Source organism: Notamacropus eugenii, chromosome 1 (genome assembly GCF_028372415.1).
Source record: "Notamacropus eugenii isolate mMacEug1 chromosome 1, mMacEug1.pri_v2, whole genome shotgun sequence".
Classification (NCBI taxonomy): Eukaryota; Metazoa; Chordata; class Mammalia; order Diprotodontia; family Macropodidae; genus Notamacropus; species Notamacropus eugenii.
In genome coordinates, this window is record NC_092872.1 from 87,650,232 (window position 1) to 87,667,803 (window position 17,572).

Sequence of the window (17,572 nt, forward strand, 5' to 3'; positions counted from 1 at the left end):
ACTGATCTGGGTTCTCTTCTCTCTCTATATTATCTCACATGGTAGTCCCATCAGCTCCTATGGGTTCAGTTGTCATCTCTATTAAAATCATTATTACATCTATATACCCAGCTCCAACCTCTCTACTGGGCTTCAGTCTCACACCACTAATTTCCTCTTGTACCTCTTAAATTGGATGTCCCATAAGTATCTCAAACTCAGAATGTCTAAAATGGAACTCTGTCTTTCCTCCAAACTCTACCCTCATCTAAACTTCCCTCCTTATTGCCAAGGATACAACCCTTCCAGTTGTGCAAGCTGGCAACCGTTGTGACATCCTTGATTCCTCACTTATACTCTCCTCTTCCCCCCGCCCCATTTTCAAACTGTTGCCAGGTCTTGCCATTGCTACCTTTATATAACAGTTCTCATATGCTTATATGTTTTTACCTTCATATTAGCTTTCATATACTCACCTCTTCACTCATACAGCCACAACCCAGGTGCAGGTACTTATCACCTTGCACCTGAACTATTAAAAAAATTTATGATTGGTCCTTATCTCAGATCTTTTCCAACTCTAATCCATTTACCGCTCAGATGCCAAAGAGATTTTTCTAGAGTGCAGTTCTGACCATATTACCCTCCTCTCCAATTTAATAAAACCCATTTACCTTACCTTCAAGAATAAAAAAAAAATTACATTTGGTTTGTAAAGCCCTTTACAACCTGGTTTGTTCCTATATCTCCAGTTTCTTATACTTTCTATACCTCCAAAGAAAGATCCTCTGCCCAGTGATACTGGTCTTTAAAAAGAAACTCTCATAAATAAATACTCTTATTTCCTGCTGTTCAATGCCTGTCTCCAGTGACTGGAAGGCCCTCCCTCTCTACCTGCATCTCTTGGTTTCCTTTGCTTCTTTCAGCTCTCAATTCAAGTCTTTCCAAGCTCCAGCCCCACAACTGGCAACATGGCTAAACATACCAAGGTCAGAATTTTTGGTGAATATGGAACATGTTATGCTTCATTCCTCAGAAAAATGGTGAATAAAATTGAAATTAGCCAGCATGCCAAGTATACCTGCTCCTTCTGTGGCAAGACCAAAATGAAGAGATGGGTTGTGGATATCTGGCATTGTGGATCCTGTATGAAAACAGTAGCTGGTGGAGCACAGACCTATACAATACCACCTCAGCAGTCAGTCAAATCTGCCATCAGAAGACTGAAGGAATTGAATATTAGCAAAATCTTCTTATCAAATATCTGTAGCTGACAGTCCAACAATAAATGGGTTAATTTATGGAGTAAAAAAAAAGACAACTCAAATATGATCTTTTGAAGGAGACCTTTCCTCATCCTTCAGAACCCTGTCCCAGTTTCTTCACTTCTGAGAATAACTTCCATTTACGCTACATCTATATCTATATCTTGAATGTACAATTTTTTGTACCTTGTCTTCTTAACAGAATGAGAGTCCTTGAGAACAGGGATCATGTTTTTGCCTTTCCTTGTATCCCTAGTGCCTAGCACAGTGCCTGGAATATAACAAGCTTTTAATAAAAGCTTGTCAACTAATTGAATTTCTGCTTGAAGAATGTGGTACCTTTCATCTGTCTGACTGTCATTGCTAGACTGTGATAAACAATTAACTGGCTTCTTCTAGGGGAGGAAATACTCTCATATTTGCTTTGTTTTAAAGGGATAGAGACAAAATTAAATGTATACACCTGATATCCAGGAGGAAAGGAAAGACAAAGATCAGGAACCAGAGTTTTGCCCCACTGGAATTGATGCCTATTCTGGATGCTGTTTTGCTTAAGTAGTCCATGCCATCTTTGGGAAAGCCCATCAGAGTGCTTGCAGTTCCTCTGGGCATCACTATAAAGCTGGTCCACCACAAGCTTTTATTTGTTTATTTATTTATTCAGTGAAAAGCCCTAGGTGAGTTTCCTTGGTCTCTCTCAGTTAGGAGCCCCAAGGTCTGAACTATGGTTTTTGTTGGTGCAACGGCTGTTTTTCAGCTGCCCTTCCATGGAGGGTTGATGCAAGAATGAGATGGATCTCTGAATGGGAATTGATATCAACTTTTTTGCTTTATTGCTACTATTTTGATTAAAGTTTTATACCTTACCTTTTATAAGTAAATTGCAATGAAAACTAGAGGGTTTTGAGTGGGAGTTTTCCTAATGCATAAGGAGGGGGAACAAATTCTTATTGAATAATGTCAATCCCTAGACTCTGAACTTCCACGCCAACCATAAAGAGATGGAGCTAAGAGGTAAGTGGCAACCAGATGCCTTGAGAATCCTAGAAAGGCCAGATAGAACTCTCCCTGGTCCTAGGAAGCGTCTATGACAGATGGGGCTGAGTGCTGTCCCATTGCTGATCACAATGTCCCCTGCAAGTCACTTTTTATAAATTATTTATTTATAATAACTGTATAATGTATATGTATAATAACTGTAGAGAAATTACAGTTAGCTCCCTCCGTAGGATTCAGAGTTGGAAGGGACCTTAGAGATCATAAGATCATCTAGTTAAATCCCTTAATTTATGTATATAAAGAAATAAACTCAGAGACATTGAATGACTTACCCAAGGTCATGAAGGGTAAGAGCCAGTATTTAAACCTAGGTCTTTTGAATCCAGTTCTGTATAGTAAAAGAAACACTTGAGTCAATAATTACTGGAGCAGGGTCTTCAGGGCATTTGATTTTTGTCCAAAGGGCCCTAAGAGCTGCCATAGGGGATACTTAGTCCACAATAGATTGAAACCTGAATTTGAGTCTGGAATAAAGCTACACAAGAGGATGGGAGATAGGGCAGGATTTTGGATGAAGTCATTTGACTTCACCCTTCATTTTTTTGCATTTTCATGATTTTTCCTCTGGAGAGGAAAAATCTGCCACTCCACTCCTTTTATATGGTCAAGAGCAGAGAAGAGACAGAGTTCTTGGTGGATCAGGACACCATTGCTGGTGGCTTGCTATCTGCATTTGCTACTGCTATTGAATATAGTTTGAACAGCAAAGGCAAAAATTGGATAGATCCTGGGGAACAGTGATGGCTGAGGCAGAAACCCAGAGCAGAGATAGGACCAAGGCAATGAAATGTTCAGAGAGACCATCCATCCAACAAAGGTAGAGGCAGAAAGGGACTGGACTGGCAGTTGTGAAACTTCAGCTACTGCCGAGATTGGATTAGGAGACATTGCAAACACTGACATTTTTCTGTTCTGTCCAATTCTTTGAAAAGTCAGCCCTAGAAGATTCTGAACATTCAATCTTTCATACAATGTACTGGCTGGGGAATTTGGGGGAGACAACTGAACTTGACAGTTCTTTTATAGTTATTTATTTTAATTTTCACTATATTTCAATAAATCTCTAGCCATACAATATTTTCCCTTTGAATTTTATGAATGAGGTTGGTTGACAGTGAGAGGGAAATTTCTCAGACAAGTAATGACTATCTAATAGTTTTTCCAACCTAAGTCAGGAGACATTAGAGGTAAATAAATGGAGTTTGAGAAATTGTGATTCTTTGTTATCAGGATCAAACACTAAGGAAATGACTGTGCATTTTACAAAATATGAATAACATGAATATGATTGGTCACAAAAAAGAAAGAAATTGAGCTCTACTATTTTGGGGTCATACTTTTTGGCACATGGTACTTTTTGTATTCTGCAAAAGACATTTAGATTAGATTGATTCAAGACAATTCCCAAAGACTCATGATGGAAAATTCTATCGACATTCGGTCTGTCTGTGTTTGTCCTTCATTTTCAAAGACCAGGACATCAGAGAAATGATGACATGACTTGTACTTGACTTTGTTTTGAGTGAGGGAGGGCTGTGCAAGGTCACCAACCTCATTGTCTCCTCCTGAGCCATCTGGGTCCAGGATCCACATTCAGAGAAGAATTGATAGAGTCTTAACACAGATAAAGCACACTATTTTCACTTTTTTGCATTTTTCTTTTGTTCTGTTTCTTCTTTCACAACATGACTAATATGGAAATATGTTTCACATGATTACATGCACACATACAAGCATGTATATATGTATGTATATATACATATGTAATTTTATATAGAGATAGATAATATCAAATTACTTACTATCTTAGGGAGGAGGAAGGGGAGAAAAGGAGGGAGAAAATTTGGAATTCAAAATCTTACAAAAATGAATGTCAAATATTGTCTTAACATGGAATTGAAAAAATAAAATACTATTAAAAAAGACATTTAGATTGGAAATAGAAAGTACATTGGATTTACTCATAGTGAAAATCTGCCTATAATTACAATAATCTCAATTTTAGTACAAGATAAATATTATGGGATAGGAACCAGTAATTTCATTGATATAGGAAACTCCTTGATTATGAAATTCCCCATACCCACAGGTCAATATCTTCCTTGCATTTATAATCTTAGGGATTTGAACATGGAGAGATGAAGTATCTTGCTTGGGTCACACAGCCAGTGTGTGTGTCAAAGACAGAACTTGAAGGAAGTATTCTTGGCTTTCATATCAGTTTTCTATCCACTACTCCATACTTCCTCTCGGAGAGATAATAAGGTAGAAAATTTTGCAATATTTGGTTATTATAGTTTCTGCTCTGAGAATCATTTGGCTCTTTCTTGTAAAAACAGTGAAATTTTCTCATCAGGAATTATTTCACAATAGAAATGAAGACTTAATTGCCTGCAGATTTTCTAGGAGATGAACTGTAATAAAAGTTCATTATTAATCCCTAAATGGACACTGCTTCTTAATGAAGGTTATTTATTATGGTCTTTTATAAAATGCTTGCTACTCCATAGATATACAAAAATGGGGAAATAAAAAAAACTTCAAATATTTAGAAAAACTTAGTTTCATGTTGTAGCATTACTAAGTACCTAATGGATGTCAAGTCCTTTGTGAACTGGAAAGCATTAAAGAAATGTTGAACAGTTACTATGTACATTTCAAAATCTCTGTTGCAAAGTTTAACATCTAGTTAAGCAATAGGCAATAATATTGTAGTGAGGAGTTGCAGACAGAATTTAGCAATTGTAGGGAATCACATGGGCCTCTTCTCTTTCCTCAACCTTAACAGGTGTTGCTCACCAAGCAATATGGGAAGGATGCCTGCCCCACAGATCAGAAAGGGAGAGGGGACTATCCACTAAACTTTCAGGAAGGCATAATGCCTAAGGTTGCTGAACTCTTATAGTGTCTCTTCCTTTTTATTCTATTTTGCCTTCACTTTTAAAAATCACATAATTAATTTGTTTTTAGCTTTCAACATTCACTTCCATATGATTTTGAGTTTTGAATCTCCCTCTCTCCGCTCCTCCCTCCCCAATACAGCATGCAATCTGATATAGGCTCTAACTTATACATTCATATCAAACAGATTTAGTCATGATGTAACGAAGAATTAGAACTAATGGGAGGAACCATAAGAAAGAAGAAACCAAACAAAACAACAAAAGAAAAGGAGGGCAAATGGTATGCTTCCATCTGCACTCAGACTCCAAATTCCCTGGATGTGGGTAGCATTTTCCATCTTGAGTCTTTCAGAGTTGTCTTATATTCTTGCATTGCTGAGAAGAGCTAGGTCTAGAAAGGTCAGTTATTGCACAATATGTGGCTGTACAACCACAATATGTGTACAATGTTCTCCTGGTTTTGCTCATTTCACTCAGCATCAGTTCATATAACTCTTTCCAGTTTCCATATAACTCTTTTCTGAAGTCTGCCTGCTCATCCTTTCTTATAGCACAATAGTATTCCATTAACATTCAAAAACCACAAGTTATTAATCTATTCTACTATCGATGGGCATCCTCTCAATTTCCAATTCTTTGCCACCGCAAAAAGAGCTTCCATAAATATTTTTTTGTACATGTGGGTCCCTGTGCATATTCCTGTTTCAAGTATGTTTCTTGTAAACAACATATTGTAGGATTATGGGTTTTTTCCCCCTTTTCCCCCACTTCCATTATATGGGAGAGTTCATCCCATTCACATTCACAGTTATGATGACTGTCTGTGTCTTTCTCTCCATCCTATTTCCACCCCCATGTTTATGCTTTTCTTTTTCCTTTCTTCCTTTCCCTCCTCACTAGAGTTTTGCCTTCAACTACCACCTCCCTCAGTCTGCCCTCCATTCTATCAGCCCCCTCCCTTTTCTTTCCCCTTTTGCCTTCTACTTCCTATAGGGTAAATTAGGTTTCTATACCTAAGTGATTATGTGATTCCCTCTTTGAGTCAAATCTGATGAGATTAAGGTTCAAATAATGATCATCTCCCTCCCTTCTTTACCTCTACTATAATAGGTTTTTGTGCCTTTTCATGTGATGTAATTTACCTTTGTCTGCCTCCTCCTTTCTTCTTCTTCCAGTACAATCCCTTTTCACCACTTAGGTTATCATCACATCAAAGTCAACTTATACCCATACCCTCTGTCTTTGTATACCCCTTTTAGATGGGTAATAACAATACAGTTCTCAAGAGTTATGTGTCATCTTCCCTTGTAGGAATGTGAACAATTTGTCCTTATTAACAACATGTTTCTTTTTTCTTTCCTATTTGCCTTTTTATGACTCTCTGGAGTCTTGAATTTGAAGATCAAGTTTTCTGTTGAGCTCTGGTCTTTTCATCAGGAAGGTTTGGAAGTCCCCTATTTTGTTGAATATCCATCTCCTCCCTTGAGAGATTATGCTCAAAATTACAATGGGTAGTTGATCCTTGGTTGTAATCCAAGCTCCTTTGCTTGCCTTCACTTTTAAATCTTGCCTTTTAGAACTACTTAATTTTTATTTTGTTTCTTATATTACTTTCATTTTCAAATATGGCCCCCCCCCCTCCATTCTCAGCCAACAATTCCTTGGAACAAATAATTAAAAAGGGGGGAAAATCAATTCAGCAAACCAGCATATTTACCATGTTTGACTTTCACACACCCATAGTTCTCTACCTTCCTTCTTTCCTCTCTCCCTTTTTTGCTTTTCTCCTTTGTGTCTACCTGCATTCCTTCTTTCCTATCTACCTGTATTCCATTTTTCTTTCCTGTGTTCTTTCTCTCCTTTATGGCAATGGCTAATGTAGTTATTTGTTTTGCATGACCATGTTTATAATGGTTTTACTTTCCTTGCCTTCTCAATGGATGGAGGAAGGAAAGAAGGGAATAGAGAACTGAAAATAAAATTGAAGCCACACACACTTTTTGTATAAAAAGTTAAAGTTCCACCCAGCTGAAGGCTTTCTTCAGCTTCTCCTGACATTGCAAAGATTATAGTGGGGCAGTTGGACTGTCCTGTCATCTTGCATCTTTCCTTCCCATCATACATTTCTTTCATGATGTTATTTAGTCTTTAACTTCAAAATGACTCATTGCTTCTGAGTTGTAGGGTATGCATATAGACTGTAATACACACAAAGTGTATTCAAAGTAAATAGCAAAGTTTTTTTGGGGTGGAGAAAAATTGCAGCTGGGGGTGGGGATCAGGAAAGGCCTCCTATAGGAAGTGGCGTATGAGCTGAATGTAAAGGTAGGATTCAAAGAGGTACAGATGAGGGGAAAGTACAGAGCAAAGGCATAGAGCTGGGTAATGGAATGTTGTATGTAAGCAGCACTGAGAAGCAAGTTGGGCTGACTATAAAGTGTTTGAAGGGGTGGGATATATATGTATACATCCATATGACTTGCACACATACACACAGGCTGGAAAGGTAAATTGGATATAGGACTAGAAAAGTTTAGATGTCAAACAAGGGAGTTTGTAATATATCCTAGAGACAATAGGGTATCACCTGAACCTTATCAAGCAGAGAAATGACATGGTTAGATCTGTGCTTTAGTAATATAAATTTGGCCATTGGATCAGGAATGGAATGGAAGGCAAGGGAGAGGAGGGCAGCTAGGAGTTTATTACAATAATCCAAGTGAGAAGTGATGAGGACACCAACTAAGATGTTTGTGTAAGGGAAGACAAAAAGGAATCAAGAATTTGTGTCAACTGAACAGATATTAGAAGTAAGAGTGGGGAGTCAAAGGTGACTGCAGTCTTGTAGACCGAAGTGACAAGAATGAAAAAGAGAAGTCTGAAAGAAGGGTAGGTCTGAGGGGAAAGATGATGAGTTATGTTTTAGAGATGTTGAATTTGAGATATCTAGTTGGAACTCTCTAGTGAGTGATCCAGGCATGGAGCTCCAGATGGGAGAGACCAGGGCTAGATATATAGTTTTAGAGGTCATTTGCATAGAGATGATTATTGAATCCATGGAAACTAATTTAGTCATTATGGGAGAGAATTTAGAGAGAGAATAGAAAAAGATCCAGGCTTCTAGGTAGCACAGGGAATAGATTGCTGGGCCTGGAATCAGGAAGATCTGATTTGAACTCAGGCCTTTGTAAATCTAATTCTAATATTTGAGGCACCTAGGTAGTGTTGTGGATACAGTTTCAGGCCTGGAGTCAGGAAGGCTCACCTTCCTGAGTGAAAGAGTCAGTGAAGACTTCTGAGTACTTGACAGTAGGTTTCTAGTAGGTAGTTAGGTCTAAGTTTCTATCTCCCAGAAATTATGTGGCCTTGAAGAAACTTGAAACAAACCCCCACCCCCACTCCCTGCTCTTGGAGTGCCACCTCAGCATACTGCATGCGAAATAGGGCTATGAGCATTGGGTTAGCTTTACTTTGGTTGTTTTACTACTTCCTTGCTTCTTATTTCTTAGGTAAATTGCTGCCTTTAGACTGTGAGCCTGTCTCCCAGCCAGTGGAAGTAACAGCCAGCAGGGAGGGTGGGGGATTTCTGCGTTAGGACTATATAATATCTGTTCTTGCCTTCTGCAAGCGCCTCACTCTCCTGATTATTTATCAGAGAGGAGATGCCCTTTCTCTTGAGATCATAATAAAATCTTGCTGCTTTGCTTCTACCTTGAAAAGTTTCTGATTTTCATTTGAGTCAGTGGTCTCTGACTCATACATTCCTGAGTTCAAATCTGGCCTCAGACATTTATTAGTTGTGTGACCCTGGGCAAGTCACATACCCTGTTTGTCTCAGTTTCCTCATCTGTAAAATGAGCTTAAGAAGGAAATGGCAAACCACTCCAAGTATCTTTGCCAAGAAAATCCCAAATGGGGTCATGAAGAGTAATGATTAAACAATAGCAGGACCAAGCCACAGTTAGCAAGTGGGAATGTGGATGTGGAGGAAGGAGTGGTTAGACTAATGGGAGGAGAAGCAGAGAATTAGTGAATAAAAAAGCATTGGTGCCACAAACATTGTCTAAAGTGCCTAAAATACAAGTGTCAAGATAATACTTCCCTTCAAAGGGATTGAATTCTGGGGCAGACTTACCAAGGGGAGTGGTGCAGGGAGGGGCACTTTGGTTAGGAAAGTTATAGGGATAGTGAGCCTGATTATTAGAGGGTGACTAGACACACCCTATCCAGGAACAAAGGCTAAGTTGATTTGATTTTGGTTCCAGAATTGGGTGAGGCATTGGAGAGGCAGCTAGGTGATTGTTGAGGAAAAGAACATGGTCACTGATGCTTTACTGAAATAGTGGTCTGGGAGAGGCAGTCAAATCAGTCATATGCTCCAGCAAGGTAGATAGTGTTTAACACTGAAAGCCCATTGTCTCCAGAGACCAAGGTTGTAGGGGGTAGTTTGGTTAGGAAGGATGTTTTTGTTCATTAGTTCATGCTGTCTTTTCAATGGGATATGTGGGATGTTCAATGAGGACCAGTACCTCTAATGTGAGAGCTTGTCTAGTGTTTTTCAGGGCTGCTCATCATCCTTTGATGTCTACCTTCAGTCAGCTCTTACCTGTTACTTCAAGAAGTTGTAGCAAGCGCAGTGGCCAATAAAACTGTCTTTGCAGATGGGCTAAATCAAGTTGAGGGTAACTTTTAGGGTCTCAAACCTGTCAGTGAGTTAGTAGGGTGTCTACTTGAAGCATGTGAAGAGTTTTTTCAACGGAATGAGTGGATAAGAACAATTTGTTTCAATGGTCATGAAGGTGATTGAAGCTGATCCTGTGGAGTACCTACAGATTGGTCAGATATCAAAGAGGCCTTGCTCATCCACTGACTCCTGGACTATTGTCAGTTATCCTGAATTTTGTCTTGCCAATGGACTTTTATGACTTAGGAAGAAAGAGTGACTTTGTGCAACTCTGCCTCACTTAAAACCAACTCACAAGATATCACATGTGATGTCATTGGTCCTCTTCCTCTTGGAAATGAAGGACAAACAACATCTTTTCAATCAATTTCCATTTGTAAAAGCTAATTGATGTTAATTGTCCATCTATGATATCAAGGAGATACCAACTACTAAGATAATACTGGGATAGTAGTCACTGGCAATAACATTCAGAAGGAATACACCAGAACTGGAGCTTCAGCATTAGAACAATCACCCTAATTCCTCAGAATCACTCTCATATTCTGGGTAAGGTATAGCTAATTGGTATAGTGGAATAGATGCCTAGAATCAGGAAGACTCATTTTCCTGAGTTCAAATCTGATTTCAGATAGATACTAGCTATGTGACCTTGGACCCAGTTTGCCTCAGTTACTCATTTGTAAAATAAGCTGGAGAAGGAAATGGCAAACCACTCCAGGATCTTTGCCAAGAAAACCCTAAATGGGATTGTGGAGAGTCAGATATGACTGAAACTATTGAACAAATCCCTGGGTAGGAGAGGTAGCCACCCCCTCAGAATCCAACTTGCCAATGGGAGTAGATTATCAATAGTTTATATAGGCTATGTAAAAAGCAACATAGTCCTGGCCCTCAGGAAGCATGAAGATAAAGTATGAACACAAATTACTATAATACAAGTTTGAAAATAAGAGCAAAGAAGAAATCCATACATACATTATGAAAAATTCTGGAGGGAAGATCACTTCCAAATAGGGGGAGGGGAAAGAGTAGGGAAGATTTCAAAGAAGAGATACCTCCTGAGTATTGAAAGAAGGGAAATTTCAATAGACTGAGAAGGAAGTGAGAAGGGGTTGGGGGTCACAGAATCTCAGAGTTTGAAGGAAACTCAAGGGTCATCTAGTCTGACACTTTCACTTTATAGCTAAGGATACTGAGACCTGGAGACATCAAGAGGCTTACCCTTGTCAAACAAGTGGTAAGGAGAAGAGCTAAGGTTCAAAACCAGGTCTACTTACTCCACTCAGTGCCATTCATTTGTAATAGTGGGTCTCTCTCTCTCTCTCTCTCTCTCTCTCTCTCTCTCTCTCTCACCCTCTCTCTCCCTCTCTCTTTCTCTCTCTCTCTCACTCTCATCTATCCATCCATCCATCTATTTATCTATCATCTATCTATCTATCTATCTATCTATCTATCTATCTATCTATCTATCTATCTATGTGTATAACTGCATTAGCATGAGTAATCATAAACTCAGTATCAAAGAAGTCTAACAACAGTTCTTTCAATTCCATGAATCAAAACTATCTGAAAAATAATATTATACATTTATATAGTATTTAATTTTTCAAAGTTCTTTTACTTATATTCTCTCTTATTGCTATTGTTATCATTGAGGAGCAGGTAGGTGGCTCAGTGGATAGAGTGCCAGGCCTGAGTTCAAATCTGGCCTTACTAGCTGTGTGACCCTGGACAAGTCACTTAACTCTGTTTGTCTCAGCTTCTCATCTGTAAAATGAGCTGGAGAAGGAAACATCAAACCATTTCAGTATCTGTGCCAAGAAAACCCCAAATGGTGTCACGAAGAGTCGTACACATGGCTGAAAAGACTGAACAGTAACATGATTATCATTATTTTGGTCCAAACCTTTGATTTCATTGGTTGAGGGAACTCCCAGTGAGGAAACTTCATTCAGTGATACAGATATAGATTAGCAAGACATCTACAATTTATAGTCTTAGAGAGTTTGGGAGGCTTTGTGACATTAAGTTATTTGTCTCTGGTTATACAGTATATTTCAGAGACAGGAGGGACTTGAACATTAGGCTTTCTGACTTCAAGGACAGTCTTCTATCCAGTGACCTATTCTCTCTCTCTCTCTCTCTCTCTCTCCACCCCCCTCTCATTCTTCTCTTTCTCTCTTTCATTTCTTTGTGTGTGCACATATGTCTATTTCTAATCTATTCTTCAAACACATAATGAAATTATTAAAATATTGTCATATAGTTATGCTTTCTCACTATTCTTTTAATTTTATTCTTTAAATAAGATAAGACAGATATTTTATCACCTTCATTTTACAAATGGGGAAACTGGGATCCAAAGATTTTAAGACATTTTGCTTAGGATCCCATAGAAAGTTAGCAGCAAAGCTAGGACCAATGACGTGAGCAGTCACAGAGATAAGATAGGTTGGGAACACATAGGCTGTCTGGATGAGAGTGATAGAAGACTGAAAAAGTTTGGATCCAGATTATAGAAAGACCTGTATTCCAAGATAAGTAATTTTCATATTGCAAGATCATGTGGGCTGATGTGTGAGCAACAGCTTGAAGTAAAGAGCTTGGAGTTAAGAGAAGCCTTCAGAAGCCTACAGTAGTTTGTACTCCCTAAGCACACAATGGAAACCAGGGCAGCTGAGCTGTAGGAGTGGGAAGCAACAGCTGGAAGCAATAATATTCAACAGAAAAAATCAGGCAGAGCCAGAAGTTCTACCTGGTCTTGGTTAGATTGGCCTCCTGTATTGTGATGGAGGAGCTTTTGGTTCAGAAGATAAGAATGACAGTGAGTCAAGTGGTCCCTGACTATGGCAGTCAAATATAGCCCTGGAAATCTGTTGTTTCTAAGGGTCTTTGTGTTTCCCTAGGTTGTATGTCCCTGCAGAAAGGACAAAGAGAGCACTGAAGGTTTTGGCCAGTGGTGAATCTGGGTCACATACATAGTCAATGATAAATGCATGCTGGAGAACACCTCCTCAGCCCTTCCCTGTTTGGTCCAGGTGCTTGAGTCAGAAGTCATGGGGCCCTGTATGAATTCATGGGAGTTGTGATGAAATTCTAAACTAGGTTAGTGGCAGTGGGAAGGGAATGGAGGAGAAAGATTCAACAAGTGTTGAGGAGATAGCATCAACAACTCTATGGATCTAGCAGCTTAAATGGCCATCCACCTGGACTTTATAGTCTGAGCAACAGACATTTGGTTTTTCCTGTTTGGATTATAAGGCTGATTTTTTAAAGTGGTTTTAAGTCTCATTAAGGAGGAGTTAGGAGGCTGGGGTGGATAAGAATGCCAGACCAGGAGTCAGTAAGACTCATCTTCCAGAGTTCAAATCTGCTTTAGACACATTAGTTGTGTGACCTTGGGCAAGTCACTTAACTTGGCCTCAGTTTCCTTAGCTGTAAAATTAACTGGAGAAAGAAATAACAAACTATTCCAATATTTTCTGCCAGGAAAACCCCAAATTGGGTCATGAAGAATCAGACAAGACTGAACAACTAGGTTTCATTAAGGATACCTTGCAGTCTTACAGAGCTTGACCCATTGCATACTATTTTATCTGTTAAAAAAAAGCAAGAACATCTGGAGAATCTCATAATCTATAGGGAATTCCTCTTCTTCTTGGATGCTCTATGACACTGGCAGAGATTTTTTATAAGCTTATATTTGCCTAATAATGATGAACAGGGGAGAACTGAGCAATTTTGTGTCTTTGCTTGCCTGTATTTTAGTACTTTTATCTTTTTGGTTTTTGCTGTTTTTGTTGTTTTGGAGGTGATCAGGGTTAAGTGACTAGTCCAGGGTCACATAGCTAGTATGTGCCTGAGGCTGGATTTGAACTCAGGTCTTCCTAACTCCAGGATCAGTGTTCTGTCCATTACACCACCTAGTTGCCCGTTGGTACTTATCTCTTTATACACACATACACACACGCACACACACACACACACACACACACACACACACACATATGTATTGTATCTGATCTTAAAAACAGAGCTAGGCCAAGGCTTGAACAACAGAAAAATGGGCTAGGTTATACAGAGGTTTCAATGATCTCAAACTGCTCTCCAACATCCAATCTCATCTCTTTAATATTAACATTCTCTTAATGTGCTATATGACTGAAAATCATGGAACACCATAATCTCTAAAGTATCAAAACTGTGGATGTCCCAGAAGGCAATGAAAAGACACATTGTGGGCATAAGTAAGATGCAGTGAACTATTACTATTATATTTATGTATATATATATATATATATATATATCTACACATACATACATATGTATGTATATGTAATATTATATTATAAAATTGTGCTGCCATATTGATTAAGTTCCTGTCTTTTTTTGTGTGTGTCCCTGCTGAAGTTCTTGGTCATTGTGCCTCTGACTCCATATCCCCCATAGGTCCTATGGTTTTTATTGCACAATTTAGCATAGCATGGTGATATTTTGGAATACATATGTTGAGTTCTAGTAATCAGTTCTAACAGAACTGACTGTGCTATGAATGTATTGTTCAAAGTCACTACGTATAAAGGGAAACTTATCAACCAACTCCCTTCTCCCTACCCCCCCAAAAAATCAACCCTTCTTCTCATTTCTCTATTTCCTTTTTCTTAGAATTCTGGAATGAAAGTTTAAGTAGCATAAGTGACAGTGCCATTGAAATGAATGATTAGAAAAGGAAGTAGAAACTTCTTGCAGCAAGAGTGAAGACTGAGAGGAGGGACAGTCTGAGTCCTGCAGACCATTCTTCTGGCTTTCTTAGCTAAGATCCTAGGTCCTACTACATTGGTATCTAGGGAATTAAAAAAAAACACTATGAAGGACTTCAGCACATTGAATTAAGTTCTCTATGAAGGGTTTTTTTGGGGGGCGATGGGTTGTTAACACTTTTATTTTCCTAGACTTTAGGGTTTATCCATACAAAAATCCCAAAATCAGTGTATTTTAGAGACCAAGGAGTAAATCGGGGCCATTATTCAGCTTTCTTATAGTTACATACTGTTATCAGACCATAAGAGTTTAGCGAGCTAACATTAGATTACAATGTTTGGACATATGTTAAGGACATTACTTCGCCCTCCCGAAAATTTAACCAAAGTAAACTACAATGATTACTAGTTCTTTCTTGGATGCCTAAGATATCACAATACTGATTATGCTTAGAAAGGAAAAGAAACTTAAACTTCCTCTTAAATAGCATTTTCATGCCATACATATGTTTTTTAAAAGTGATTTAACAAAAAAAAAAAAGAGAACATATCTGAAAATATGTGTCAGAGGGAATGAAGACATCAAGTATTTTCTCAACACCTTTATACAAAATAACTTCTTTGAACTGGTCTAGGAAACAGTTCCGTGTATTAGAATGCTTTAGTCTACTTCTTCCATGCGCTATGTGTCATAATCTCCATCCATGAAGGATTTATGAGACAATGTAGACAAGAATTATGCAAGATGAAAAGTCATGGATGTACTCTAACTGTACCACATTCCTGGGAGTCATTGCCCCAGCAAAAAGGCATTAGGACTGATTGGTTGCAAGGGTAGTAGCGGAGAGGGAAAAACCAAAGGTGATTCTAGAATTCTTAGAAAAAGGGAATTGAGAAATGAGAAGGGTCGATTTTGGGGGGGGGGAAGGAAGTGGATACGTTTGCTTTTATAGAGAATTTGAGCAATATATTCGTAGCACAAAGGGCTGCCAGGTAGTGCAGTGGATAGAGTATAGGAACTGGAGTCAGGACAACCTGAGCTCAAATATGGCCTGAGACCCACACTAGTTGCATACTAGTCATTTAGCCTCTGTTTGCTTTAATACACTGAAGAAGGAAATAGTAAAACCACTCCATTATCTTTGCCAAGAAAATCCCAAATGGAGTCACAAAGAGTAGGACACAACTGAAAATGACTCAACAACAATTCATAGCACTGTCAGTTCTGTTAGAACTGAGTACTAGAACTCACCATATCCAAAATATCACTGTACTCTTCTAGATTGTGCAACAAAAACCACAGGACACAGGGGAAAAGTAGCGTCAGAGCCACACAGAAAAGATAGGAATTTTATACATGACAAGTGGTTAAGAAATAGTCCAATACTAGAAAAAACAGTGGCAGCCTTAGCAGCTTTGGGCTCCTCCTCTGCCTCCTTCCCAGCTGCCATGGGGCCAGGCTGACAAAATCTTGGAAGCTAGAAGTCATATCAGAAGCAGGACAGGGAATGGATGCTTCAGACTAACTTTCCTCCTCCCTCAGGTCCTGCTGCACCAAAAGATACACAGTAAATATGGCAATTTATCTTGAAAAAGACCTGAAATTTCATTGTGGAAGTGGCTGTTAGAGGAGTTTTGTCAAGTAAGGCAGTATTCTGCATCCTTGCCCTTTCTTAAGGATAAAATTGTGCAAAAACAAACATGAAATTTGCATTCTGCTTAAATATTCCCTGGTATATCAGTCTTATTGGAAAATTTGCACCTTCAAAAGAAATGTTATAGCAGAACTGACTGTATCCTCTAATTGTTCCTTATGTATGACATATCTCTCTAGGATGTCTGTTTTTCTTGTCTCTAATTCTTTGACTTTTAAAGCTCTCTATAATGTGGCCCCTTCCTATTTCTGCAGACTTCTTATGTCTTACACCCTACCACCTATTCTTTAGTCTGTTGATGCTGCCCTTTTTGTTTCTTGCCCAACATATCCCATTTTGGGGCATTTTCACTGACTTTTCTTATGCCTGGAATGCTCTCCCTCCTCATCTCCTTGTCCTGTGGCTTCCTTCAAGGATTAGCTGAAGGCTTACCTTCTGCAAGAAGCCTTTCTCAGTCCTAAATCTTAGTTGAGAATATTCTTAAGTTATCCTGTCTATGTCATCTATATCAGTATCCATATCTATATCATCTCTACCTGTGTCTGTATCTATAAGTATAATTATATCTCTCTATATTGTTTGTACATAGTGGTTTACATGTTTGCGTTAGACTGATTTTTGTTTTTCGTCTTTCTCAGTGTACCCAGCACTTAGCACTGTTCCTGATAACATTTAAGAAATGCTAGTTTACTGATTAATTCTACAACTGTGCCATCATAGAAATCACTAGAACAGAACTAGAGGGACCCCAAAGGTCACTTGGGCCCCTTATATGGGAATCCTCTCAACAAGTAGTAGTTAGTCAACCTTGGCTTGAAGATCTTTGGTGAGGGACAGCACATTACTTTCTAAGTCAGGCCATTCTAACAATTATAGGACAACTCTAAGCATTAGAATGGTTTTCCTTATTTTGAGCTGAAGTTGATCTCCCTGAATCTTCTACCCATTGCTCCTAGATTTGTCCTCTAGGGGTAAACAAAATAAGCCTGATTCCTTTTTTTTTTCCTCAGATACTGAAAGACAATGATTTCATATCCTGCAAGTTTTCTCAACAAGGCTAAATCCCCTAGGGTTCCTCTAATTGATCCTCATATGACAGGGTCCCAAGGCTCCTCTCACCATTTTGGTTGTCAGTGGTACAGTGGACAGCGTGCCAAGGCTAGAATCAGAAAGTCTAGCAGTCCTGATGAAACAAAAAAGAAAGAACAGAGTTTTTGTAGGGAATTTTTTGGTCCAAACCTGTGAATCCATTGGTCCATAGAAC

The 17,572-nt window shown here is 38.7% G+C and overlaps 1 protein-coding gene across 1 annotated transcript; it reads left to right on the forward strand.

Moving 5' to 3' along the window:
• Positions 1-367: 367 nt before the first annotated feature.
• LOC140504181 (large ribosomal subunit protein eL43-like) lies at positions 368-1,863 on the forward strand. Its single transcript, XM_072608824.1, has one exon. The coding sequence runs from the start codon at positions 951-953 to the stop codon at positions 1,251-1,253; it is 303 nt and encodes a 100-aa protein (XP_072464925.1). The 5' UTR covers positions 368-950; the 3' UTR covers positions 1,254-1,863.
• The last annotated feature ends 15,709 nt before the right edge of the window (positions 1,864-17,572 follow it).

Excerpts from the sequence above, each read along its gene's own strand:
- LOC140504181 (XM_072608824.1), top strand. The coding sequence starts at position 951 with ATGGCTAAACATACCAAGGTCAGAATTTTTGGTGAATATGGAACATGT.